Source organism: Motacilla alba, chromosome 21 (assembly GCF_015832195.1).
Source record: "Motacilla alba alba isolate MOTALB_02 chromosome 21, Motacilla_alba_V1.0_pri, whole genome shotgun sequence".
Lineage (NCBI taxonomy): Eukaryota > Metazoa > Chordata > Aves > Passeriformes > Motacillidae > Motacilla > Motacilla alba.
In genome coordinates this window covers 2,632,223-2,659,366 of record NC_052036.1, presented here as the reverse complement: position 1 = coordinate 2,659,366, position 27,144 = coordinate 2,632,223, and the positions used below count along the sequence as shown (strand labels likewise).

At 44.5% G+C, this 27,144-nt stretch overlaps 2 protein-coding genes across 4 annotated transcripts; one reads left to right on the top strand and one right to left on the bottom strand.

Moving 5' to 3' along the window:
- The first annotated feature begins 631 nt into the window (after positions 1–631).
- Positions 632–3,827, top strand: PEX10 (peroxisomal biogenesis factor 10). Of its 2 annotated transcripts, none has more exons than XM_038159932.1 (6): positions 632–841; positions 1,035–1,115; positions 1,556–1,962; positions 2,636–2,811; positions 3,113–3,239; positions 3,620–3,827. In XM_038159932.1, exons 1-6 carry the CDS (start codon positions 733–735, stop codon positions 3,689–3,691), a joined length of 972 nt encoding a protein of 323 aa, XP_038015860.1. In that variant the 5' UTR covers positions 632–732; the 3' UTR covers positions 3,692–3,827. The 2 variants fall into 2 exon arrangements, with proteins under 2 accessions (XP_038015860.1, XP_038015859.1); XM_038159931.1 differs by having other exon boundaries at positions 633–841; positions 3,110–3,239.
- A 189-nt stretch (positions 3,828–4,016) lies between these two features.
- Positions 4,017–12,658, bottom strand: RER1 (retention in endoplasmic reticulum sorting receptor 1). 2 transcript variants are annotated; one of them, XM_038159933.1, is made up of 7 exons: positions 12,518–12,658; positions 8,326–8,411; positions 7,686–7,790; positions 6,718–6,817; positions 6,130–6,208; positions 5,888–6,023; positions 4,017–5,112 (listed from the first exon to the last, which is right to left on the bottom strand). In XM_038159933.1, exons 2-7 carry the CDS (start codon positions 8,404–8,406, stop codon positions 5,023–5,025), a joined length of 591 nt encoding a protein of 196 aa, XP_038015861.1. In that variant the 5' UTR covers positions 8,407–8,411; positions 12,518–12,658; the 3' UTR covers positions 4,017–5,022. The 2 variants fall into 2 exon arrangements, with proteins under 2 accessions (XP_038015861.1, XP_038015864.1); XM_038159936.1 differs by lacking the exon at positions 12,518–12,658 and adding an exon at positions 12,026–12,143.
- Positions 12,659–27,144: the final 14,486 nt, after the last annotated feature.

The window sequence follows — 27,144 nt, the reverse complement described above, 5'->3', positions numbered from 1 at the left end:
AATAAAATAAAATAAAATAAAATAAAATAAAATAAAATAAAATAAAATAAAATAAAATCAGCTGCAGAAGGGCTGGAGAATTTGTACAAGTTGTGGAGTGCACCTGCCTGGGGGGCGGTGATTCGGTGTGTTTCTTGTGAACTGTGTTCTGAAACATCCCAGACCTCTCTTTTACCGATTTTAGCACCTCAGCTGCGATCGCGCTGCTCCTCCCTGTTCCTTTTCCCTCCCTTTTCCCCGCCCCTCACAGCCCCTTCCTCCCCTTTTTCCGCCCCTCACCGTCCGTTTCCTCGCCCCTTTTCCCACCCCTCACACCCCTTCCCTCCCCTCGCGCTCTTCCCGCCCTTTTTCCTGCCCCTTCCCGCCCCTTTTCCCTCCCCTGACACTCCTTTCCCTCCCATTCCCGCCCCTCACGGCACTTTTCCCAACCCTTTTCCGACTCTTCCCGCCCCTTTCCCCACCCTTTTCCCACCCTTTTCCGACTCTTCCCGCCCCTTTCCCCACCCTTTTCCCACCCTTTTCCGACTCTTCCCGCCCCTTTCCCCACCCTTTTCCCACCCTTTTCCCACTCTTCCCGCCCCTTTTCCCGCCCATTTCTCCCCTCAGGGTAGGGGCGGTGTTTCCCGCCCCTTTTCCCGCCCCTCACTGACGGGATATCCCTGCGCGGGCTGCGGGTGCTCCGCCGCTGCCGGGTCGCGGTGCCGCCCGAGGCCCCGTGTCCCTCCGCCCGCCATGGCGGCGGCGGCGGGCCCGGCGCGGCTGGTGCGCTGCGGGCAGAAGGACGAGCTCTACCGGGCCGGGCTGCGCAGCGGGGCCGGCACGGCGCTGCGGGGGCTGGCGGGTAATGCCTGCGGGGGGGTTGGATCCACCCCGAGCCCTCGCGGGTGTTCCGGGATCCGCCGGCACAGCGGCTCTGGATGGGGGTCGGAGGGGGCTGATGGCGAGGCCGGGAGGAATTGTCCGGGAGGAATTCCCCGGCAGGGCTCGGCTCAGCACGGATCCGGTGCAGTGACAGCCGCGCCCCCGTCCCGCAGGTGCCCGGCCGTGGCTGGCGTGGAGGAGGGAGGTGGAGCTGCTCTCCGATGTGGCTTATTTCGTGCTCACCACGCTGTCAGGTAACCTTCTCCGTCATTTATCATTTTTTATCATTTCTGCCAACATCTGAAAGCTGAAGCGTCAGTGCTGCGGCTGCTGTGCTGGTGATCAGCACCTGAGACTGCCCAGCAGCGGTTCTTTCCTGCCTGGGGCTTGGTTTGGATAAATACCTTCTGGTAAATATGAAATTGTCAGGGTTGTGTTCAAACACACTTTATCAACACAGACAGATGTTCTTCTAAAAGCAATTTTTTAAAGCAGGAATAGATGACATCGTGAAAAGCATCCCTGCTTTAAGCCTGAAACTGCAGATACTGGATGTCACCATGATGCTTAATTCAACAAAAAATAACTATTTCCAAATTTCAAAGCCTGAACAGCCTGTCCCCACTGCTGACCACATCCAGAATGACCCTGCAGTTACCCTCTCACCCTGTTTGCTGTTGCACACATTGTTCAGGTTATCAGACTCTGGGAGAAGAATATGTGAACATCGTTCAGGTTGACCCAAGCAAGAAGAAGGTGCCTTCTTTCCTTCGTCGGGCCCTCTTCATTTCCCTGCACACCGTGGTACCCTACTGCCTGGAAAAGGCACTGCTGCACCTGGAACACGAGCTGCAGATGGAGGCTGAGGAATCCAGGGGCCCAGAGAACCTCCCAGCCCTTGGCTTTCCCAGCAGGAGCTTCATTCGCAGCTGGATTCGGAAGCAGGTTGGGGAGCTGACGGAGCAGCAGAAGAAAAGAGCCTCCCAAGTCGTGGGTGTCCTCAAACAATCCATCCCCCTGCTGCACCGCCTCCACCTGGCCGTGTTCTACATCCAGGGCACGTTCTATCACCTGTCCAAAAGGGTCACAGGGATCTCATACGTAAGTGGTTTTGGTTCAAGATGTGTCCACTGCAGCATTTTGGCCTCTTCTGGGGTGCTGCATGTATGAAAGGGATCAGGAATTTGGCCATTGTTGCAGAGCAGAAGGGTGAGAGGGAAGGTTTTGCTTTATGTGGGGGGTGATAAGTCCCTGCAGTCAAGAGGTTACAGGTAATATACATCAGTGTGGTGTCACAAGTTAATTACCTGTGAAACTTCAGTCTGTCTGCCACAAACACACTGCAAGTGAGAGGTGCCTTGTTAAATCCATGGGAAATACTGTTTTGAACAACACCCAGTGTACATTTAGCTAGCACTTTCCTATAGGAAGATAATTTTTTATCTTTACAAAAAAAAATCAGATATGTGTATAGACAAAAAAGAGTTCTCAACAATTCCCAGCAGCAGTGCACGAAATAGATGTTTGTTTGCTCAGAGATACATAAGGAAACCAAATCAATTAAAGCTGCAATTTTTATGGGCAGACAGGAGCTAAGTCCAGCCTGACTGAAGGTGGTTACACCTCCTGAGAGACAGCTGGTTGAGAAATCCTAAAATGTCAAATCTTTGGACATAATGAGAGTCCCAAATCGAGTTTATTGCAGATGGGGAGAGGAGGAACAGTTTCCTAACACCACAGTAACAAAACATCTCTCTTTCTGTGAATTCTCTAGCTGCATTTTGGAGGACTGCAAGGAGAAGATCAGAGTATCAGATCAAGTTACAAGCTTCTTGGAGTAATTTCCCTCTTCCACCTTCTGCTGACCATTGGAATTCAGATGCACAGCTTCAAACAGAAGCAGAGAGCGAGGCAGGAGTGGAGGCTGCACCGCAACCTCACTCACCAGAAGTAAGAGGTGGTTCTTAATTCCTAGGAAAGAGGTGGCAATGTCACAGCTGTCATGAACAGGGACAGCACAGGAGTGACACTGCAATTTAGGTTACAGTCTGATGTAATATTTCATTAATTAGCACAACTAATTCCTCACTGTTTTGCTCGTGTCTTGGACTTCGTGCTTTGGTGTTTTTGAGACCATCATGAAAAGGGCTGCTACTCGAGCACAGGTTTTACCTCAGGATGTGTTACCCGGCATTTCTGCTGAGCAGGGTGAGTGCAATTAACCCCTGTGTGCCTGTGTTAATTAAAGCAGGAGCAAGGAGGCGGCCGGGCGCCAGTCGCGCTGCACGCTGTGCCTGGAGGAGAGGAGGCACAGCACAGCCACCCCCTGCGGGCACCTCTTCTGCTGGGAGTGCATCACTGCCTGGTGCAGCACCAGGGTGAGTACACAGCACACGCTGCAAGGTGTCCCCAGCCTGGCTGCTCACACCCTGGGTCTGACCAGCACCCGTGGAGCTGTTGAAATACAGTGACAGTGACATAGGTGAGGTCAGCTGCAAGGTGCCCCCAGCCTGGCTGCTCACACCCTGGGTCTCACTGGGCACCCAGAGCTGACCAGCACCTGTGGAGCTGCTGAAATACAGTGACAATGACATAGCTGAGGTCAGTAAGGTGAGCACTTTACACTGGGCCAGCTCAGGGGAGTTTGTACCACAGTTGGGACTGAAAAATTATCTTCTAGAAGTAGCTAAGCAATTTTATTCAGATTTTTTAAATAGAACTATTCAGTATGTGCATCTATTCCCTTTTGTTTCTGTAGGCAGAATGTCCGCTGTGCAGAGAGAAGTTCCATCCTCAGAAACTCATCTACCTACGGCACTACCAAATGTAAAGGAAACCTCTTCTGTCTCCTCATACTTGTCCTCCTGCTTGGGCTGGTCCAAGAAAAGGCTTTTTAAACTGGAAACTGCCTGTGCAAGCTGGTACTACATTCCTGGTTGACAGAATAAAGCTATTTTTGCTTCTACCCTTCTGTCTCCTCTGATGTAGCTCCTGACCATGTTAAAAATGGGGTTCTAAAACATGCTTAACTCAAGTGAATGCCCCCTGAAGAGCTGAAAAAGGCATTGCATGAAGGTAAAGTGACAGCCACCCTTATTGAAAAGGAGTCATAAATAGTGTTAGATCAAGAGATGTATATAAAGATAGAGAACAAGGAAAGGGGAACACTGTCTTTTAATAAATTTTGGAATTAAAAAGTCACTTAATAAAACTGCAGTTGTATCACATGAAAAAGTTTACATGCAGGTCATTTATCTCTCATTTTTTTCCCCCCCATAAAAAAAGAAAATCTGTGTTAAAACCCCCACGACTGTCTGTTCTGGCCAGTTTGGGAATGTCCTGTGGGGGCTGCATGAAGTCAACTTCAATTATTGAAGAAACCACTACGTATGAAAGAAACTCCAACCAATAACAATTAAAATATATATTTTTATAATTCCAGGTCCTCAAAGGAAATTGTGATAGAGTTTGAACAAAGTTCTGAGTCATCAGAAAGAGCCCAATTTTAGCATCTGCTGGGAGATGGAACAGTGAAACTGGCATTAAAACCCAACACAAACGAGTTGCTTTAGAAGCTAAATGAGTATTTTTGCCCTACTGCAAACCCCATAATTTAGTAATTTCTTATTCCTATCTATACTTGTTTGGTTATAACTCAGTAATACCATGCATTTAGGAAACTGGCTTAAGTTCTGCATCTAATTTAGGTCTACTGAATTTTTCTATGAAAACAGCACACGGCCATGAAGCAGAAAACAGCATCACGTGTGCCAGCTTACACTTTCCTCCACAGATGTGCACAGCACTTCAGGGTGATGTTGAGCAGGAGAACTATGTAAAAATATCCAACTCTAGGCCATTAACCTCTCCAGTGCAACGGATCTTGAAAGAAAAACATTATCCCAAATCCGTGGGATTATCCAAAGTTTCTCCAACTTCTTACAAAAGAGAATAAACTCAATGCAATTTGGTTAGAATGCCAGTTTCCTCGAGAATCTGATATTTCAGATAAAAACAGCAAGATCCTCGTAAAATGAAAATTCAACTGCTTTGTCACCACTCTGTTAATCACTTTTATGAAGAAAAAAGGCATTGTTACAATGGCTCAAAATCGTTCCTTTAGTGAGCAGTAGAATTGGTCAACGGGGTGATTGCTTCTTCCTAGCTAGCAAAGGTCTTCCCCACATCCTCTTTCCCTTTGTATTTCCTCTTGCCATGTGTGAAGGGTATATATCTGTACTTTATCATGTGCTGCAAAGAGAAAACAGCAAGTTGTTGAGGCAAGAAAGATACGTAATGTTTAGAAAAAATGGTTTCTAATACACACTGTAAACTACTGAGTCCTCCAGAAAGAGTTCTTAGTAAAGATAATGAAATAGCTAATCCTACAGCAGCTTAAATCTAAATAGGTATGAGAGCAGTTTTATAAACCTCAGATTTTGGGTTACCCAACAAATTGTACACTACAGTGCAGATGACTGATTGGGGAACCACGGGAAACTGGAGACAGCACAGAGGCACTAATTTTATACCCTTTCAATTTTAATTTACCACTTTGAGTCACAGTACATGCCCAAAACTCTGAATTATGAGGGAAAAAATGACGTGGTTTGGTTTGTTTTTTTTTAATGCTAACAAACCATAAGTAATTTGTTTAAAAGTCTGAAACACTTGCCTACGTTCTTTCCCTTTCCCCCATCTACTTCCTCAGACCACCTTGTGAGAACTTCCCTTTTCACCCACCAGAGATGGTTCAACACCTGTGCCTCCAAAATAGCCACAGGAAGTGGATGAGAACCTGCATAAAACCCTGACACTGCACTCTAAAGCCAAAACCTTTTGAAAACAAGAATAAAGTTTTGTAAAACATGCCCCACAATTAACGTTCAAGTATTAGTTACTGAAGTTCCTCCAGTAAAAGAAGTGTGTGCAGCACATTTAACCCCTGAAGGGGCTGCACTGAATGCCAGTTTGAAGCAATGCTGGAAATCCTGACATCACAAATGCTCTGTTCTTGCCCAGTTACCTTGATTTGCCTCTTCATAGTGATACAAAATAGCATAATGAAGTACATCACAAGGATTGGCCAAAACACTGGAACGTTGAAAGCCTCAAAGAATGTACAAGCCATAGCAACCAGGATTCCTTTAGTGGCAGAATGCCTGAAAAATAATAGTAACAATTAATCCTTCAAGCCTAGTTACCATTAATGTCATGCAGATATTTGTATTTTCCAAAAACAGAACACAGGCAGATGGATCCACTCACCAGAATTTGAATTCTGGGAGCCTTCTAATGAAAGGCCGGAATTCTTCATTTTGCCTTGTAGGTAAGGAAGGACCATCATCTAAAAATAACAGAAAGGAAACCAAAAACCTCCTCACAGTAGTTTTTTTACACTATTCAGAGTCCAGTTTTTTACTTTCTATCTTAAAAAAACATTAAAATCACAAAACAAAACCACACCCAATTTCTGTTGTTCCAGGAAGATCCCAGTTCAGAGTTGCTGATTTAATCGAAGCTCAGATTCCTTAAAATAAACTTAACACGGATTCCTTTAAAGAAAATAGGGACTAGGAATGCCAGGCCACTCGAGTTACTATGGGGAGAGCTTGAATCACATAAACCTCCTTTTAAAACACAGAAAACTAGTACAATGTGGAATATATTCAAGGCCCATGAAAAAGGACAAATTTTATAGCAACTCTTGATGTTAAGTTGTATAGATTTTTTTTTTCAGGTCTAAAAAATACAACGTAGTGCTAAAACTGCATTATCTTTACACTACAGGAGCAGAAAAAGGAGCTGGAAATTTGACCAAGTTTCAAATGATGCTAAAAAGGAACTTTTCCATACCTGAATCTTCCATTAGAGAAGGGTCTACCTTTGGCGACAGGAAAGCTATGAAGAGGTTGAGGTGGTAGATTCCCAAGGCATATGTCACAATGTACCAACCCTGCACAGGGAGGAACACACAAGGGTAAAATCCTCCTGAAAATCATTCTCTGATACTGATTTTTTAAACAAGATTGAACAAGCTGGGTTTTTTGCTTCCTCAAGAAGCTTTTTTTATGTCCTCATTATAAACTGAAAGGTTCCTGGGCTTGTAAAAATATCAATTATCAATGATCAAAACAAGTTTTAGAACATGACAGGAGAGCAAATCTCTCCTGTAGTGACAGATTCAACATGAAACCATGGTCTAGCATCCAGGTTCTCTATGCTGAAGATGTGGACTTCAAAAGTAATAAAAAGCATAAAACCATCCCTTTTTTAATCATCTTTGCAGGCCTCAGAGTCTGAAATGTTCCTACTACTATGACCTGTAAAAGCTTCAAATTCTATAATCTTCAATTTTTGGGAATAACAGTTTCCAAGTTCTTAACTGAACTGCAGACTGGCATGGAACAGAAACATCTGATTAGTGGGGAACAGTCTGCCCCTGCCTGCAGGGAGAGAAATGCTGACAAAGCCATTCCTCATGGTTTTCATGGCAGAAAGGAACCCCTAGTTCTGAGCATGTTGTTATACAGCTTCAATATTAAAGCAAAATCTTAATGATACAGTTTTCAGAGATTTATTCTGTGATTTCAGATTGCCATCAGATGAATATCCTCAAGTGTTCACACACTTTCCTCTCTGCATCAGCAACTTCCACACCCACAGGATGTGCTCTCCCTTCAGACTCCACAATTTACCTTCTGTGCTGAACGATACCACACCTGATTCTAAACTAAGAGCACACCTCAAAAACACTCTTAGAATCAAAATTAGACCAGCAACAACATCTGGAACTGCTTCAGCATCAAATCCAGCTGTCTCACCTGCAGTAAATAAACTCTAATCATGTAGATAAAGCTCAGCCCCAGCGTTACGATCCATCGCACCGCAGTGTAGGGGGTGGATTTGTCTAACCAGGACTGGTAGATCTGGAGGAAACACAAAGTGCACAGTAAATAATAAATACTGCAAGGGATAAAGCTTATTTGAGGATAGTACGGGCAAAAGAAAGCATTTGGGAGGAGTATTTTGGGAAAGAGAAGAACATTGAACACTTGTATTCTTTACTACAAATAAATTACACAGAACTGTACTTACAAGCTTCTGTATTTTTAAAAAGGCAAAAAAAACCCCCCAAATCTCTAATGCTTAGGGCATTGTAAAGCAGTAGATTTTCTGTATTTTATGCAAGTTGCTTCTCTTCAGATGAATTTGAAACTAAATCTGAACTCACTCCTCACTTCTGACAGTAACAATGTATTTTCACTGTGCAATGTCACACAAGCCCATTAAATATTCCAGTCAGCCATTTATTAGAGATATTTATCTATTTTAAAAGGCTTCAAAAGAAATCTTTTGTATAGATTCCAGCATTTCAACAACCCAGCCAACAAGCAGTGAGTTCAAGAAGCTGCAGTGAGATCTGATTCTAAAGGAGTCAGAAAAATCCTTCGCAAAACCAACCTGTCCAAGTCTTGAGAAAAATCTATAGACCACGGAAGGTTTTCCATGCACAGACTCCCCAATGCTGTCCCCTTCTGACATGGTGGCTGTGGAAACAAAACATGGGACAAGGGAACATTGAAATCCAAGAATCTAAGCTCAGGGAGGTTTAAAGCACATTCTCTGAGCCAGCATTTACACACAATATTCTTCCAACTTGTCCTGTTTGAAACAAATTATTCGGAATATTCTTGAAGAGAGGACATTTATGTCAAAATGAATGAAAATTCCTTGTCCAAGAAAGCAAAGAAGAGGATATTTACAAAGACAAGACAGGACGATCCAGTGCATTTTGGGGAAGGAATTAAAGAATTCCATAAGGAAATTGAGGACCAGCCCAGTTGGACATTGTCACCTTGCTAAGGGACAGGCTGAGGTACAAGCCCTGAGCAGTGAGGCATGAACTCATGGCAGCACCTCCCTCCTGCCACCTCAGGCTCCAGAGGCAAAGAACAAAACCACAGGAAGTAGATTTTTCTTTTAAAAAGCTGCTTAGGATTTTAAATACTGAGTAACTACACAGTGAAGAAATAAATTCAGGACTCTGCACACCAGTGGTTTCAGGCTCTGCCAGAGCACCAAACCCAAACTGCTGCCCGTGCTGGAATCATTCACTGAGCTTCTCTGTCTCTTGAACCAAGGGCTGAGCAGTGACAGAAGAGTTTTACACAGGAGCAAAACTGTACAGTCAAAGGGCCAAGACCTGAACTCAAATAAAAAAATTACCCAAGGGGATTATTTATCAGTCCGTGCCTCTGCTACCAACTGAAGAGCTTTCTTTTTCTTATCAGTGAGTTTTACAGCTCGCTTTGAGATAGAAGCCAAACAAAGTGGTTCCTAAGCAGAAAGATTTTGCCACATCACCAAGAGCAATCCCTGGCACTGCTTCCTGGAATCCTCATCTGTGGGAGGGACTGTGTAACTCTGGGATACAGGCAGTACACTCAGCCCTGCTCAGGAGCCTCAGAGGATAACAAGTCTGTATGAAACATTCATAAATTAAAAAAAAAAATCATCTTAAATGTTGCAATACAGTGACTGTTGCAGCAAATTCAATCTGAGGAGGCACAAAACCTTAAAGCTGTGTATTTTTTCTGTAAACATCTGAAAATTACATCCTGTGGAATAATCAGAAAGTAGAAAAAAGGGAGCCCTGTTACACTTCAAAAGCTAAGGGGACTCATTAGGAGGCTTCAGGAGCTGAGTCCACTTTGATTCAAGCTATAGCTAAAAGAAAGGAATCGAGTAGAAAGTCATACAATACACACACTCTTCCATTACAGGCAAAAATAAGTAATTATTCTTCTCCCCACTCTCTGCAGGGCAGAAATTGTTCAGCATTCTCAGCTGAGCATCATTTGCTGCTTTATTTTGGGGTATTTTTTAATGTCCTGAAGTATAAAGCTGTAACAAAGTTATTCAACTAATTCAAATCATGGAATAATTTATCAGAGACCAACGAAAACTCTCATAGTGTCAAAATGAATTTTGCAGATACATTCACAGCAAATATGGGCTACGAGCAGACCTTACAAGACAATCTTGTAAATGTCACCCTGTGCACAGCAAGTGGAGAATCACGTGTGTGAGGCTACTGAAGGCTTCCTGCTGGAGCAGGGATCAGGCTTGGTGTAAAATATTGCATTATGTGTGATTATTTATGATTTTTATCATGCACACAGCTCCTCCAGAGCAGACCAAGAAATACAACAGTTCTGCTGAGGAGAAACCTCTCTGGGGCTCAGCTTAACCACAAGACCCAGACTGGAATTTAAGGTAATATTTCTCATCCCATTAAAACTCTGCTGGAGGAACAGCTGTGATGAACAATTACCAAAGGCAGGAGTCCTGGCACTGCTCTGAGGGCAGCTCACAGTTAAGAACACTGGATGGTGTTGGTTTAAGGGAATGATTAAACCTAGACAGCTGCAATTTCTCTTTCATAATCGTGGAGCCACAGAATGATTTGGGTTGGGAGGGACCTTAAAGATCATCCCATTCCACCCCTGCCACGGGCAGAGACACCTTCAACTACCCCAGGGAGCTCCAGTGTCCATCCAGCCTGGCCTGGGACACTTCCAGGATCCAGGGGCAGCCACAGCTGCTCCGGGCACCCTGTGCCAGGGCATCCCCACCCTCCCAGGGAAGAATTCCTCCCCAGTATCCCACCTCACCCTGCCCTTTGGAAGTTTTCAGCCACTCCCCCTCATCCCGTCACTCCAGCCCCTTGAGAAAAGCCTCTCCCCATCCGTCTTGAAGGGGAACATCAGATTCAGAGCCCAGCACAAGGAGCTGCGACCGCCCTGCAGCCACCCCGGCACAGCCAGGCACACACAGAGCTGAGCACAGCCAGACAGAGCTGAGCACAGACAGACAGACAGAGCTGAATACAGACAGACAGAGCTGAGCACAGCCAGCCAGACAGACAGAGCTGAGCACAGCCAGACAGAGCTGAGCACAGCCAGACAGAGCTGAGCACAGCCAGACAGAGCTGAGCACAGCCAGACAGACAGACAGACAGAGCTGAGCACAGCCAGACACACAGACAGACAGACAGAGCTGAGCACAGCCAGACACACAGACAGACAGAGCTGAGCACAGCCAGACACACAGACAGACAGAGCTGAGCACAGCCAGCCAGACACACGGACAGAGCTGAACACAGCCAGACAGGCACACACAGAGCTGAGCACAGCCAGACACACACAGAGCTGAGCACAGCCAGACAGACAGACAGAGCTGAACACAGCCAGACACACAGACACACAGAGCTGAGCACAGCCAGACAGACACACGGACAGAGCTGAACACAGCCAGACAGACACACAGACAGACAGAGCTGAGCACAGACACACAGACAGACAGAGCTGAACACAGCCAGACACACAGACACACAGAGCTGAGCACAGCCAGACAGACACACGGACAGAGCTGAACACAGCCAGACAGACACACAGACAGACAGAGCTGAGCACAGACAGACACACAGACAGAGCTGAGCACAGCCAGACAGACAGAGCTGAGCACAGCCAGCCAGACACACAGACAGACAGAGCTGAGCACAGCCAGCCAGACACACAGACAGACAGAGCTGAGCACAGCCAGACACACAGACAGACAGAGCTGAGCACAGCCAGACACACAGACAGACAGAGCTGAGCACAGCCAGACAGACAGACAGAGCTGAGCACAGACAGACAGACAGACAGACAGAGCTGAGCACAGCCAGGCATACACACACCCAGAGGTAAACACAGCCAGACAGACAGACAGACACACACAGCTGAACACAGCCAGACACACACACACAGGTGAACACAACCAACAGGGAATCGTTTGTAGCAGCAGAGCTGAGGCTGCTCCTCAAACGAAGCCGTACTACAGCAGTTTTCGCCGCCGAGAACACCGCGTGAGCGAAGGTACGGCCTGAACAATCCCGCTTCTCACCGCAATTGTTATGGTAATTTCATTACAAACAGCGCTGATCGCTGGCTTCTGAAAAGCAGAACCTCCGGCACTAAGAATATTCACTTTAAGCCTCACATCATCACACTGAGGTACAGAATTAGAGCACAAGTCTGCTCAGAAGACAGATTTTTCTTAAATTTAATACATAAATGAAGCAGGTAACCAGCCAAAACACATTACTCATTCAGGTTACCTTATCTCATAGAGGAAACGTCTTTGGAGAGCAACACACTAAGGTGATTTATTAGGAACTGGGTGAACGGACAACCACGGGGAAACATCCCATTGGTCGCTCAGATTGGTTTTCCACACTAAAAAAAGGCAGCGTTTAATTTCATCCATTGCCACAGCAGCAGAGCAGCACCTGCGCTTCTCGCTTGTGCCCGCAAGCGGGGACTTCCCCTTGCCCGGGCACCGCTGAGCCCGGCTACAACGAACGGGGAGGAGCTGCGCTGCCTGGGCACGGAGCGGAGCAGGGCGGCGCCGGCAAACGGGGAGCCGAGCCCCGGGAGGCCGCGGCCGGAGCGCCGAGCCCGCAGCAGCCCCCGCGCTCCCGGAGGGGCCGCTCGCTGCAGGCCCCCGCCCGCCCGCGGTGTCAGCGCCACGCCCGGCGGCCCGCCGGCGCAGTGCCCGCTCCCGGTCCCGGTCCCACCCCGCGGCGGCCCCGGTCGGTCCCGGTACTCACAGGCCGCCGGGCCGCTCCTGCCTTCCGCTCCCGCCCCTCCACACACCAATATGGCGGCAGCGCCGCGAGCCACTTCCGCTTCCGGGGTTCGGGGCGGGGCACAGCCCCGGGGCTGACCCGCTATTGGCCCCGGGGAGAGGGCGGGGCCAAGCCGCTGGGCGGGGCGGCGGGAGCTGGGCGAGCTCCGTGACGGGACACGGGCAGCGGGCGGGGCGCCGGTACCGGTGGAGAGGTGGGAGGTGTGGGTGTGTGTGGCCTGTGAGGCGGGGCGGGATCGGGCGGTACCGGCGCTGACCGAGCGCAGGACAGGACGGGGCGCGCGCCGTTGAACGGGCCCGCCCTGCTACCCTGAGGGGGCGCCAGGCCCCGCCCCCCACGCTAGCGCAGCCAATGCGAGCGGCTGCTGGGGCGGGCGTGGACGCGCGGCCAATGCCGGGCCGGGCCGGGCGGGGAGGCGGGGCCGAGGGCGGGGCCAAACCGAGTACAGCCGAACTCAGCCGAGCCCGAACCGATCTCTACCGAGATGGGCCGAGTCGAGCCCGAGCCGAACCGAACTCTACCGAGATGGGCCGAGTCGAGCCCGAGCCCGAACCGAGCCCGAACCGAACTCTACCGAGATGGGCCGAGTCGAGCCCGAGCCCGAACCGAGCCCGAACCGAACTCTACCGAGCCCGAGCCGAGCTCGACCGAGATGGGCCGAGTCGAGCCCGAGCCGAACCGAACTCTACCGAGATGGGCCGAACCGAGCCCGAGCCGAACCGAACCGAGCCGAACGGAGTCCCCTCACGGGATGAGGCGAAAGCTGTTGAAGGATTTAAGGTTTTAAGGAGCTCAGTGTGTTTTATTCAGTGAGCACTTTATTCAGTTCACTTTATTCAGTGAACCTTCAGGAATCAAAATAAGTAGGGGAAGACAAAAAATACTCGTTGCGTGGGAAAAGAGGTGACACACACATCCCTCCGCGTGCTGAGGTGCGTTTGTTCCCGTGGAACACAAACACTCACGAACCCCAGGCATGAGAATTTCTTTTCCCGGGATTCGCTGCCTCGAGGCTGCTCCGAGTTTCTGTACCGCCTTTGGGCACCGCTGGGCGTCTCTCCAGCATTTCTTTTGGGGCTGAATCAGTAAATTCTTCAGGCTCCGTGGCTGCAGCGTTTAGTACCAAAGTTTACATTCAATAGATGCTCAAAAGTGACAAGATGCCAAAAAAATAGTCCTGAAGCTTCTGAAAACCTATTGAGTTAGTATTTATAGTATGCAAGTATATGAGTATACTTATTTCATACAGATAATACATAGGTAATAAATAAATATATGAATACACATTAATATAAATATAATAACAAAATATTATAATTACATTCTGATATAAATATATTGTAGTATAAGTATATATTTATATAAAGAGATAAATAATATATTATATTAAATATTATATATTATGTATTGTATATAATACTTCAAGCTCTAGGGTATCCCAGCATTACTTCTGTGGGTATAGGATGGATTGAATATTGGCATGAATGTTTCATCTCAGTTTCAGCTGCAGCAGTGTCAGGGCCAGGTTTTTAGATCAATCCTTGGCAGGTGATAATCTTTTTAGTGAGTGGATGCTGTCAGTTAAGAGCACACTGCAGTCTGTAATCCTCAGAGCTTCAGGTCGATTAAATGTCCACTAAACAAACAATAATTACAACTATCATCAGAGGAGATTAATAGTAGCAAACAGCTTTGATTTATCTCCTTTTTAACAGTAAAACTGGTTTTGCAATTTGGTAAAAGTGTTGTGAAGAGGTGCAAATATAACTGAGTAATAGGGAACGTGGAGCAGAGTCTCTGAAAGCTGGTCTTAAAGACAATTAAAATAATTTAAAATAATTAAATAAAGCCCCCAGTGACCTATGGTGGCCTGTGGTTTTCATACACTTTTATGTGCACAGGTCTGAGAATGAAAGGAAACAATGACACATGAATGGAGTTTGCAGAGGTTAATGAAGGAAAACACTCGTTTTTTGCCATGAAAATGTTTCCTCCCTGCTCTCCCTCCTCTCTGGCTGCTGCCTGTTCCACGCTGTCCCCGTGGCCGTTTCCTCGTGTGGTTTGTCCTGGTTCCTGAGGAAGCCCTGCTGGCTCACACACCTGTTAGCCACACAAACAGGTGCCCTGCCTTCTGGGCTGCCTCACCTGCAGGAATCCATCCCAGCTCCCTGTTCAGAGCACTCGCCGTGGCTTCGGCTCGCTGCAAATTATTTACATTGCTGCAATTTTGGTTATTTATTATTAGGCTGTGTGTGAGTGGGTAATAGGACATTTGAAGACACAATAAATCCCAAATCTTGATTATAGTTATGATTACAACTTAAGGATATATGATGTAAAAATACAAATAAAACTATTTAGGATTTAAAAACCATGAATGGATCTCCCCATTAGCAAGTGTTGAGCTCCATTTTAATGGCTTTTGGAGGGGACCACTAAATTCTGGTTAGTGAGAGGCTACCCAGAGTAAAGCTAGGTGTGAATTTCTGTAGTTCATTTACTACAGTTCAGTTGTTTTCTCAGAACTAGCTGTTTCAAAGTTGTTCCCCGCGATGAATAAATTCGTAACATCTCAGGTTTTTCAAACACAAAATGAGTCATGCCAACCTGTTTTCGTAGGCTGCTGCAGAAATGAATTAATATGATAATATGACCCTGTGAAATTACTACTGTTCGTGTCATAAATGTTCTTATTTATTCCCCATAACATTTAATTGTAGTTTAAATAAATTCCATACAAACACATTTACTGCAGAGTTTAGAAACAATCCACAATTACACGATGCAGGAATAAATTCCCTATCAGTGATTCTTAGGAGAGGGGGATTTGTAGGGTTGACGCCGAGCTGATGATAAACAGCTCTGCCTTTATCAGTTCCTGTTTGTCATGAGCTCTTCACAGAATCCCAGACTGGTTTGGGTTGGGAGGGACCTTAAAGCCCATCCAGGGACATCCACAGGCAGGACACCTTCCACTGTCCCAGGGTGCTCCAAGCTCTGTCCAAGCTGGCCTTGGACACTTCCAGGGATGGAATCCATTTCTGGTTTGGTGCCTGTCAGCCCTTGCAGTGCCTTTGTGTCTGTGGCACCCTGTCTCTGAACCTCAGAAAACACAGGGCCTTGCTAAAACACGAGGGCTTTTATGTGTTTAAAGCAGAATTTCCAATTCTGCCTTAAAATCCAAACCGAACACAAACAAACCCCCTGCAGTTGAACTCATCCCATCACTGGGAGCTTGGAGCTTTCCCTTTTTCCCTCTCCTGCTCCCTTTGGGCACTGGTGGCTCTTTTTCTGGAGGCCCCCGTGGCCCTGCGGGTGTTCACGCCTTTGTTTCTCTGCAGAAATGTGTGATGGAGAGATAGTGCTCGTGTGGACGTCAGCATTTCCAAACCTTGCATGTGTTGCATTGCTAAGCAACTTTTAGCAACACTTATCTCGCGTCCTTATGCCATCTGGAAAAGAGGATTAGACAAGGAAATGTGCCAGGGAGAGACAAAGGCACATCTAAGAAAGAGGTGGCTTAATTGCTTAAGAGAATGAGTGACATTAATAGTAGGCAATCAGCAGAAGTGATTGAAAGCAGGCACAATGCTTCACAGGTAGCGCTGAGGAGGCTCTGGGAAAGGTGGCATATTTTATATCCCCTGGCCTCTTCCCTCCCAGCAGGAGGCAGAACTTGGCTGCATCCCATTGCACGATGCGAGATGAGGGCCCCTGGGATTTCAGATTATAAACTAGATCCAGTTCCAGTGACAGTGAGTCTTTTCTAGATCCTCCAGTTGTTCTGTCCATCCAGGAGTGTCACTGGCTGGCTGGCTGCTGCTGGGAGGTCCTTCCCCTACAGCAGAGGAGGCTGGCAGCTGCCAGCGGAGCCTGGAACTTGAGCTGTTGCTTGTAGAGGTGTTGTACACATGAGTTACAATGATTTTGTACACGAGTTACCAACAGTGCAGCTATTCTGGGATAACTGTTGAGGAAAACATCCTGTGCTATGGGGGGATGGCAAGAGTAGAGCAGAGCACGTGGTGTTTCTGAAGAAGTGCCTTGTCTTTGGTGGCATCTTCAGCACACCTGTAACTGCTAGAGGTGTAAACCAAGCTGCACTTTGGCTACTAAATCCACCTGGAGCTTCAGCTGGGTTCACACATATTTGAGAATCGGAGGAGACCTTTTGGTACCTCTGCTGTTATCACATAAAAAGACAAATATCCAACTTAATAGAAGAATGATCATCTCAGGTTTTAAATATTCTTATTCTCTAGTTCCTTATGCACTCTGAGATTGGAAAAATGTTGCCTGATGGCTAAACAGGATTTAGTACCACATAAAACCAGTGAGGTTTGTTACTGAGCTGTTTTATTTCCCATACCTGGACTTTTGACTGACCTTTGACCATTGTCTGATTATTTCCATCTCAGTTGTGACTCTAAAGTCTTCCAATAATATGGAACATTTCACACTAAATTTCAGTGCCAGCTCTGGGCTTTAAGATAATTTTTACATGTATCTTGGAACAGAACTGTCCCCTAATATACAATCCTATACTTTCTTCTCCCAGCAGGAACTGAAACCAGTATTCCTGACCACGGCCTCTCCTGTCCTGGCTGGCTCTGCTGCCAGTTAATGTCATTAAAATGGTGGCAGCATGTTCATGATGACGTCAGACTGAGCTGCACAGTTACGTGTCCAGTTTTAACATTGCTGGAACCTTAATTGGCTCATACCTAAACTTCTGTGGTATTTGGCTTTGCAGCCTTAGGAACCTTTAAACTTTTATGCAAAGGGAATACCTTGGGTGAAATGCAGACTGGATTTAAATAACCAAAGCTTTTTTGGAATGGAGTTTGGTACACTATTTCACTTTTCACAATCTTTAAAAAGCAAAATAATGTGTGATTCTGTATGTGACAAAGCAGTTATTCATTCTTGCCATGTAATTTAATGCGATGTTCTATATGAACTGAAGGGCTTCGCATAATAGTATCCCACAGTAACAAACCTTGGGCAAGAAATGTTTGATTCTCCTCCCTTTCCCCTTTAGAGCAGTGCCACATAATCCTTGGTTGTTGTGTGGTCTCCTATTCAACTTTTCACACAAATGTTGGAAGGGTATTTATAAAAAGTCTTGAGGACCACCCACTTTGCTATTGAAAATTGGCTGAAATAATCCCTTCTTTATAATTTAGCTTTGGTGTTGTCGAAATTTAAGTTCCATGTGTATTTCTGTCCAAGGGGCAGGGAGAGATGACGTGTTGGACGGACGGGACGCTGTGGTTGATTGTGGAGGTGACACCTGTGACAGGCTCAGTGCCTGGGACGTCCCTGCATTGTGCTCCCAGTTCCTGACAGGACTCTGACCTAATGCTTTGGCTGTGCCTCTTTTGATGGATATGATCTGACTGGAGTGTTTGGCTTGCTCTGAGTGCTCAGCTCTCCCAGAACACAAGGTTCTCTGGAGCAAGAGGGACACAGACCTCTCCTGAGCTTCATTCCAGTTAAATGCAGAACTACAGTGAGGTGTCCAATGTTCTTCTAATTAATTTTTATTCTTACAATGAGGGAGTGGTTTTTGCCTTTAATACTGTCAATTTTTAATTTTAAAAAGGAAAGTACTTTGGAATCAAAAAGTTGGGAAAATAGGAAAAAAAACCAGCTCTGAGTGTGCATGCATGGTTTGTGTGTTTGTCAGAGAATAATCCCAGTTAGTGTAAATGACACATTATACACTGGAAACAGTAAAGGATTGCTCAGCAGGTTGTAATTTGTTAAGCACAGAGCACAAATGAATCCCATCCTAATGCAGAGATATGGAATCCATGGCTTGATGGAAAGCTTGTCTAATCCAGTTGACTTCTGGGGGGGTTCTGTTTGCACAGCACACACAGCTCCAACCAGAGCACAGCTGGGCAAGAGGTGCTCACAAAAGTACATCTTGTATTGCCTCACTCAGAGATGAGTGTATCACCTCAAAGAAAATGATCCCAAAACCTGGGAATCCAGCAAAAATGGATGTACTCTCAGTGTCAGGCAAGCAAAACATGGAATGGAACTCAGAAGAAGCAATACAGCAGCCTATCCAAACAATATCTGCATGTCAGAATCTACTGTGGGATGTTAATGCTCTCAAAATGAAATATTTAACAAAAAAATCAGAGGAATATAGTTCACCAGATTGATTTATTTCTACCTTTAATACTAGACATGCTTACAATGCTAGGTCATATATTCTGAACACAGAATGAAAACGTCTCGTTTTAGAAGCATTTCCTCTGAAGGAATAAGTTTTTGTAGGTTTCAAAAGTCTCACAGTAAAGTGCTTCTTTAATCCAGCCAAAGTTGATAGTAATCAAAATTCATAGCAATGTTCAAACCCTGTGGAATGTTGGGATGGTCTGTTCCATGATTAGTTAGCAGATGTTAACTTTAACAGGCCCTTTTTTCTGGCTCTGTAAGCTGAACAATAAGGAATTGAATAGGTCTTGAAGAAATCGCTACACAATCATGGGAGTATTCTCTTCAGATTACTATAAGGATATATTTGAAGAGAGAAAATTTGTTCCACTCCTGTTCATTGGGTACTTTGAAGACTTAATTTTCCCTTTTCTCAGCAGTGCAATCATTTACATTCTGCATTAAGAAAGCATGATATTCCTGTTTATTGCAAAAACTTAATTGTTTTCTTTTAATCTTTTTAAAATGCATTTTTTTGTGGAAGTTGAGGTTATTCACAGGACTTCAGTTTAAACATCCAGATAATTATTTCAGGCAGAAGGATAGCTTGGCTTTTGTGAAGAAACTGCCTGTAAGGGAATGAATGTGTGTCTTCTTTCCATCCCTCTGGGAGGACAGGTTTGCTTTAGCACTGCACAGCAGAGAGAATCTGGGGGGAAGAAGCAAGAAACAATCCTGTGGAGACTGAGGTGAGGGGAAGGAGGTTCACCAGGTGTCAAAGCAGACCTTCCTCCTGCAGCCTGTGGAAGGTTTGGAAGAAGTCTTGTGGAGCAGGTGTTTGGTGTCCTGGAGGAAATGCAGCCCAGGGAAAGCCAGGCAGGAACAGGAGCAGGAGCAGGAGCAGGTACAGGAGCAGGAGCAGGAGCAGGAGCAGGTACAGGAGCAGGAGCAGGAGCAGGAGCAGGAGCAGGTACAGGAGCAGGAGCAGGAGCAGGAGCAGGTTTCTGGGATTCTGGCTTGTGGAGGAGCTCTGCTGGAGCAGGGAACATCTGAGGAGGAGGGAGCACCAGAGAGGGAATGTCATGGGCTGGCCACAGCCCCCATTGCTCATCCCCTGCACCACTCTGAAGTACTTAATACTCTGAAGGATTTAAGTCCCTGGAAACTGCTGGATGTATCAGCGCTTTTAAGAAGCCAGGAACCTTTAAACCTCACCAAAACTTGTTTCAAAAATCTCACCCAGCATTAAGTTTCTCTCTATATTTTATAGCACTGTTGTCCTTTTTTCCCTCGTCAAGGATAATAGCTGATGTCAGAATTGCAAATACTCTACAATAATTATTTGAAGTACAGAACCAGATTAAATAGACCCTACAGTGAAATATTTCTTTGAAGCTGTGAAACTTGATTCTTTGTTTATTAGGAAAGTCGCTGCTTTAAGTTTGTGCAGCATTTCAAAAGACTTGGAAAACACAAGAAGTCCTAAATAAATTCTAAATTCCCATTTGTCAGCTCCATCTCCAGTCTGACACAGCCTAATAGATTTAAGTTGTTGGAGAGGTAGTTCTCAATATGATGCTTAATGTATGTTTTCTGCAGGATACTGTGCTGTAAATTTAATATACTGAGCACCTAATGGATGTCATGGTGTATTTTCCCGTATATTTGGACTTAATTAAGATTTAAAACCCATCAGCACAAACAAACAAAAATGTCAAAACTGTTTTCTCTCCCTGGCTCTGAGTGTATAAGCTATCTTTTGACATATGTTGCATCTGGAAGCTGGGAACTGAAAACTCCTGTTTCTGTCATTAGCAATTCTGGATTTGCACTGGCTGATTTGCCATCCCCTAAGGGAGACAGAGCCAGGATCTGGGTCTGACACCCAATCTAGAGCAGGAGATGCTTCGAGCAGCCAGCATGGTGAGTAAAGATAATGGATTAGTCAACTGCTCAGCTTTCTGGTTAACTGAAAAACAAAAAAGTATCTTTGCATTGCAGTAAAATAACTCGAGAGTATAAGAAACAGCCTTTGTAATACAAACAGGCAGGGCTTTTTTTTAGCAGAGTGCTGAATTCCTCATAATAAATACAAACAAAGTAATTTTTTGACATTGATTCCATTCTGTAGGAGAAATCTTTCCCTCCTGGGGTTTCTGCTCAGTTATTTTATTCAGGCAAAGCAGAGTGGTGTGCAAGAAGATCAAAAGAGTTCAAGTTAATAATTTCTGCAGTCCCAATTCATTTACCAAGAATGAAGTAGGGCCTAATACTTAAATCTGGACCCCAGACTTTATACCCTTCACTGATATTCAGAAACACTGCTAGTACTTCACATACTCTCAGTGCAACTTTGGCATGTGAAATGGTCCCATAAATACAGCAGCTACAGGATCCTAAACTGTGGGAGTTCCACTTTCAGGGAAAATCAGGAATATTCAGGCATGTAGGCTTTTATGTCCACGCAAAACCATTTTCACATTTTACAAATTATTCAAGCAGATGGTGGAGGCAGGGATGTTGAATTTTTTTCTTGATTTAATGTTCTGTCTGATCTGTAATTCGTGGTGATTGAACAGCCATTTTAACCTGGGAATTACTTTGGTGCTGGGGTAACAAGTTCTAGCACTGCTACTCCAGGCAGTGAGAAGTTGAGTGCTAAAAAAATCACTTTTCCTTCAGAAGCACCTGATTTGGCAAATTCTATTAAGGTTCTAAAGGTGGTGGATTTGGGTTCTGTTTATTTATATTGTGAGCTTTGCAATAGTGGAATTCCCAAACCATAACACTGGAAACATTACATTTCTCCTAATGCCCTAATTGCAACAGAAAGTTTGAGGGGAAAAAAAAAAACAACAAAAAAACAACAAAAAAACAACAAACCCCCAAAAAACCACCACCACAAAATCCTCCTGGCTATGAAACAAAATCAGAAGACTTGGTGACTTTGATTTTAAGTTTCAATTTGATGCTTCTGAGGAGGTTTTTGGTAGCTGTGGCTGCAGGGGTGACTGTCCCACCTGTGTAACTGCGTGGAAGCCCTGAAAAACAACCAGTTGATTTGCAACCTCTGTGCAAATCCTGTGTGTGACTCATGAATTTAATCAATTAGAAACAAAATATCTTGTGACTCTCTGGATGGGGCACCATATGTTGCAACAGAAAAAAGAGCACTTTAGGAGGAGGCAGTTTGGTGTTTTTGGAAAGATGACATTGGAGAGAAAATGTAGAAAATGTGTTTGGCTTTAAATATTAGGACTTCAAAACAAAACCCAGCCGTTGTTTTGCATAGTTCACTGAGCTAAAGATTGTTTTGGGGATTGGAGTCATCCTGTTCTTACGGGCACTCAACTATTTCTGGTGTTGGTGTCACTGCTCGGGGGTGTTACTGTGCATGTGATTGTGTTTTGTCCTTTCTGAGTGTTGATGGCAGGCAAACTTTGGGGCTTTTCAGAGCTCACTAATCATTGAGTTCAGATTTCAGACACTGGGAAAATTGGCACTGGAAGGTGAGAGGCTGAGGGGGCAGAAGGAGTGGGGAGGACACCTGGGGGACTGGAAGAAAAGCAGGGAAGGAAAAAGGAAAAAGAAGAGGGAACACCAAGTTCTATTCAAATCTATTCAAAAATCTTTTCTCTGGGCATTGCTGTACTGATTTCCCTCCTGTTCTTCTCATCTCTGCTTTTGGAGAGAAATGTTGGCTAACTCTCAAAATACCTTGGGAATAAACCTCTGCTGATGGGTAAATGATGAGATCCTCGAGGCATTCACGCACCGCTGCCCGTGGTATGGATACAATCATTCAGTGATGGAGAATCATCCAGTCTCATCCACTATTGATGAACTGTCAGTGAAGGAGTTCCAAGAGGCTTTGCTGTGTATAGCTATAGTTTAAATATGGATGGTTTTCATATTTCAAATAGGTAATGAGATCCAAGCCCATGGAAGATGTTTTTGATGTTATTTGATGGGAAAACCTCTTTTGTCACTACTTACTAACACATCTTAATGCTTACAAATTAATTTCTAGTAGTTTCATGGTGTTGGCCAAGCAAGTCACCTCCACTTGCATCTCTTCAGTCTTTTTCTTTTCTTTTTTCCTCTTTTTCTTATCACTCATGATGTACTTTTGCATTTTTAGTTAAGCTATTGATTATTTTCCAAGGCTGCTTGAAGTAGGATGAGATCCATTGCTAAACAGACTTAGAGCAGCAATTTCCCCTTGGTTATTTCAGTTTGCCACACTGATGGAAGCCATGCGTGCATGGTAAGGAATGTTCTCCTCCAGATTCTTGATGTTCTTACAAGATATCACAGTGTAATAAAGAAAACAATTCCTAGGCACTGATAGCAGTGACATAATATTGCTGCTTGTCCAGATCACTGTAATCCCTCTGGTTTGCATTTGCTCCATATCAACACATTTCTGCTGCATCAGCGAAAATATTTTTCATTTTTCTGGATTGAAGAATGTTCTGGTCCGATGTGTCTTAAATTTACAGGAATTTACAAGACTGAGTAACAAGCTTTCAATTGAAACCAGGGCTGGGAATGCACAGAGCTGGGGTGTGGAGCCAACTCAAACACATCACTGGGTCATTGTTCAGGAGGTTGGAGCTGTAAAAAGTTCAAGTTTTGGCTCCTACTGTTTTTAGGTCCAAGTATTGTCCTTAAGTATTCTGCCATCTTTTTCAAACTTATCAGCAGTGGATGTTCTTCGTCCTCCACCCACTGTCTCCACTGAGTTCCATTAAAAGTTAAATTTCTAATTGAGATTCTTTCCTGAAGGTTCATTGGGACTGAGCAGATCCCTTCTTTCTTTAACAGTTGTGAGTATTCCAGTACCGATTCCATTTTGCAATGTCAGTGTGTATAACTGCTAACGCTGGACCTGAGTGGGAACCCAGACCCACTCAGGTGATGGAACCACAGACAATTTTAGTTGGTCAGTGAAGCAGAACAGAGCTCACATAGGCTCATGTTCAATGACTGGCTAACCAGGAGACAGGGCAAACCAGACTGGATTTCCAAGAGCGGAGCTCGTGGAATTGTCAGCAGCTTGTTTAACAAAAAGGGTGACAAATGAGAGCCACTCTTCACATCATCATGTCATAGCTCTGAACTAGAAAAAGTTGACTGGCTGCATAAATTTAATCACATAATCAGTGATTTCATGGTTTAAAACCATGTGCATGGGGAAAAATATCCTGTTTTTTCCCTATTTCTTCGTCCAAGAAGCCCTTTTTTAGACTATTTGACAAAAGTGAGTGTGTAACTGAATTCAGGAACAGCATCAGATGACACACAGGCTGTCATATGTTAGTTCAAAAAAAAAAAAAAAAGAAAAATAGTTACCATAACAACTGACTCACCACTTGTATTTCCAAAAGAGAATATCTTAAAAGAAAATGTGATGGGTCAGTCCATGTGTGTTGGTGCTGTCAGTGAACAAGCAGGAACATTTTTCATGGGTGGAAAGAATGATTTTTTTTCTTATTCAAATAAGGATTTGATCTCAGAAATAAGACTGTGCTTCTCAGAGGATCCTTTCCATTGAAACAACAGTGCAAGAAATGATGTTTTAAAACAAAGCCAAAATTCCCAGCCCTGCTCACTGGATTTCTAAACAAACTGGGGAGCACTCTTTCTTTCTTTTAGAATTACTGATTTTTCTTTTGGGGGCATCCTTGTTGGAGAACTGATCCTGCTCACGTCTGAAGTTCAACAGGAATTTTACTGCTGATGTTGGAGTGTGCGTGATCAAGCCTTGACGTGGTTTATTTTCTATTTTGTGTCAGCCCCTCTGAGCCTGCATCAAAGCCACTCCCCCAGACATGTTTCCTGCGTCTCCTCTGAAGCCCGCAGTGCCAAAATTTGACATCATCACTCGAGGTAGCCTGAGGATCATCAGAGACTTCGATGTAATTTCCACTACAGACAAATACTCTGCTGAAAAAAAGGTTTTGACTCTACCCCCTCTTTCCTGCGGGTGGTGATAAATTAAGAATTTCTTCAGAATCCAATTATTTTTAATTTGACATTTCATACATTTTCCTGGGTTAGGGCAAAGGGAATCACAGAATCATTTAGGTTGGAAAAGACCTCCAGGAGCATCAAGTCCAACCTGTGACCAGTCCCCACCTTGTCACCCAGCCCAGAGCACTGAGACCCACATGCAGTCATTATTTGTATAATAACTGCAGCTGTTAGGAGGTTTCCCCTCTGCTTTATTATTCAGATTTGTTCTTATCAGGCCTGCATTTCAGCAAACAGTTCTGCTTCTTTTAGCCCATGGATATTTATTGTCATTTTGATGATTTTGTCTGGAATTTTGCATGAAGCCATCACTGTAGTAATTACCATATTTCAAAAGTAATGAAGCCTGACTTCTCCACATATGACATGGAAAAAGAAATACCAAGGTTTGGACTCATGCAAATTAATGTGCTCTAAGAAGAAATAATTCTTCATTAGCAACAATATGTAAATTTGGTATCTAAAGTGTCTACAATAACTTTACTTTCTTAATAGTTTCTCTTTGAGTTCTCTTAAGGGTCTGAAAGACATTTATTTGGGTATAATGAGCCCCTGTTGGAGCCCAGGGTCAGGCATTTCATGGCTGTGCGTGCAGCCCTCCCCCAGGCACTGCTTCCCACGGATTTCTCAGCACCACACGGTGGCTGCTTGAAAGAACAAATTAGTCTTAGTGTACATAAGTTCTGTGAATTTAAATGTACACTTTTACCTCCCTGGAGACGTGGCAGGACCGGGGATCCCAGAAAATCACATGGCCAGGGCACAATGACTTTGGTTCTCTGTAGCAGCTCAGACCTGTCTGTAGTAGGTGTAAAATAAAAACTACCACCCCTATCCATAATTACACCTATCCATAATTAATTTTTGACCACCCCAGAAATTGTATTTTGGCAAAACCAAACCAGAAACCGTTATTGTCTTTCTACTGTTGGAATTAAATGTGTCCCTTTCAGTCCCTCCCAGCTTGCATCTTCCTCCTCTTCATTCCAAGCACTCTGAAGCTTTGGCAATGTAGAACTAAAGCTTGTGTGTGGAGTAAGGCACACCCTGGGTAACCCTCTGTCTATGCAGGTGATTTATTCTCTACTCAATTCCTGAAATAATTAATAATAATGATCCTGTCGTGACAGTTCAGTGCACCACACGTATGTATGAATGTGCACAGACCTGTGTGTGTATGTGTGCTGTGCTTGTTTAGTTTCTTGTAAAACATCAGGGTTACCTCACATGCTATTTTACCTTTCAGACACCTGTTTGCACACTGGGAGCCCCACAGAACTATAGCTAGAAAGATATAATTATGAAAAGCACCTTGCAGCCCTGTGTTGAAATAGCAGCTAAATCAATTTGTCAGATTCCCCTCTATAATCTCTCGTACACATCTGTAATCTCATTTCACAACAAAGTGATGATTAACATGTTTGCTGATTTAGCAATTAGAATCCTTGGGCTGGTCCTGAACATGCTGATTCTCTCAGAGATGTGAGGAGAGCAGGAGCTGCTGCACTGATTGGGATAAGAGGGGTCCCAGCATGTGCCAAGCACATCCACGTTAACTCAGTGTAATGAGGCATCAATTTGGAGTCAGACTCTCACTGTACAAATCTCATACCTGCTCAGCTTTACTGCAGCCTCCACAGCCCAGGAGAATTTCCCCACGTTGCTATTCTGAGACTTGTTAACTAATTTTTATAAAAGATGATTTATTGGTTGGTAACAGGATCTAAGCTTTCATGTAAAAGCTCTTACTTTGAGTTTATCTCAATCTAAAGTTCCTGCATGGCCACTTATCCTCTCAATCAAAAACACAAAGGACAACCTAGGTAAATTAAAACGTATCAACTCTGTTATTTTACTGAACATTTTTCTTGTTCATATCTATTGCAATTCCATATTCTCATCAAATTCAGTGTTTTGATCTTGTACTTTTCATGACCTCTTTTTGTTTGTTTTCATCTGTTCTGCTTGTAACTTCAGTCTAAATAAAGCAAAGCTGTGGTTCCAAGCATTATAAAAACATTTAACTTTTTTCATTGCCCCTGGAAGCTACAGGGAATTAGAGGCCACTTCTGAAAATATGGATATAGTGATGTAGTGATGATCTTTGGAGGACACTGTGTGTTATTAGAACTCATTTGAGTAAAGAAACTTCTAGCTGATTTTGACCACTTTTCTTTTTTTGACCACTTTTGACATATATCTCTCTCTAAATCATGCACTAAAATAATTTGGGATTTTGAGTCTGACCATGGAACAAGATCTTTGTCAGCCTTGATAGGAGTGCTGTTCCTTTTGGTGCTAAGGAAAATGAAAAAAACCTCAAAAACCATAGAATGCTTTCCTTTGGCTCTTGGGTTTGTTTTGTTTTAAACTTTCAGATT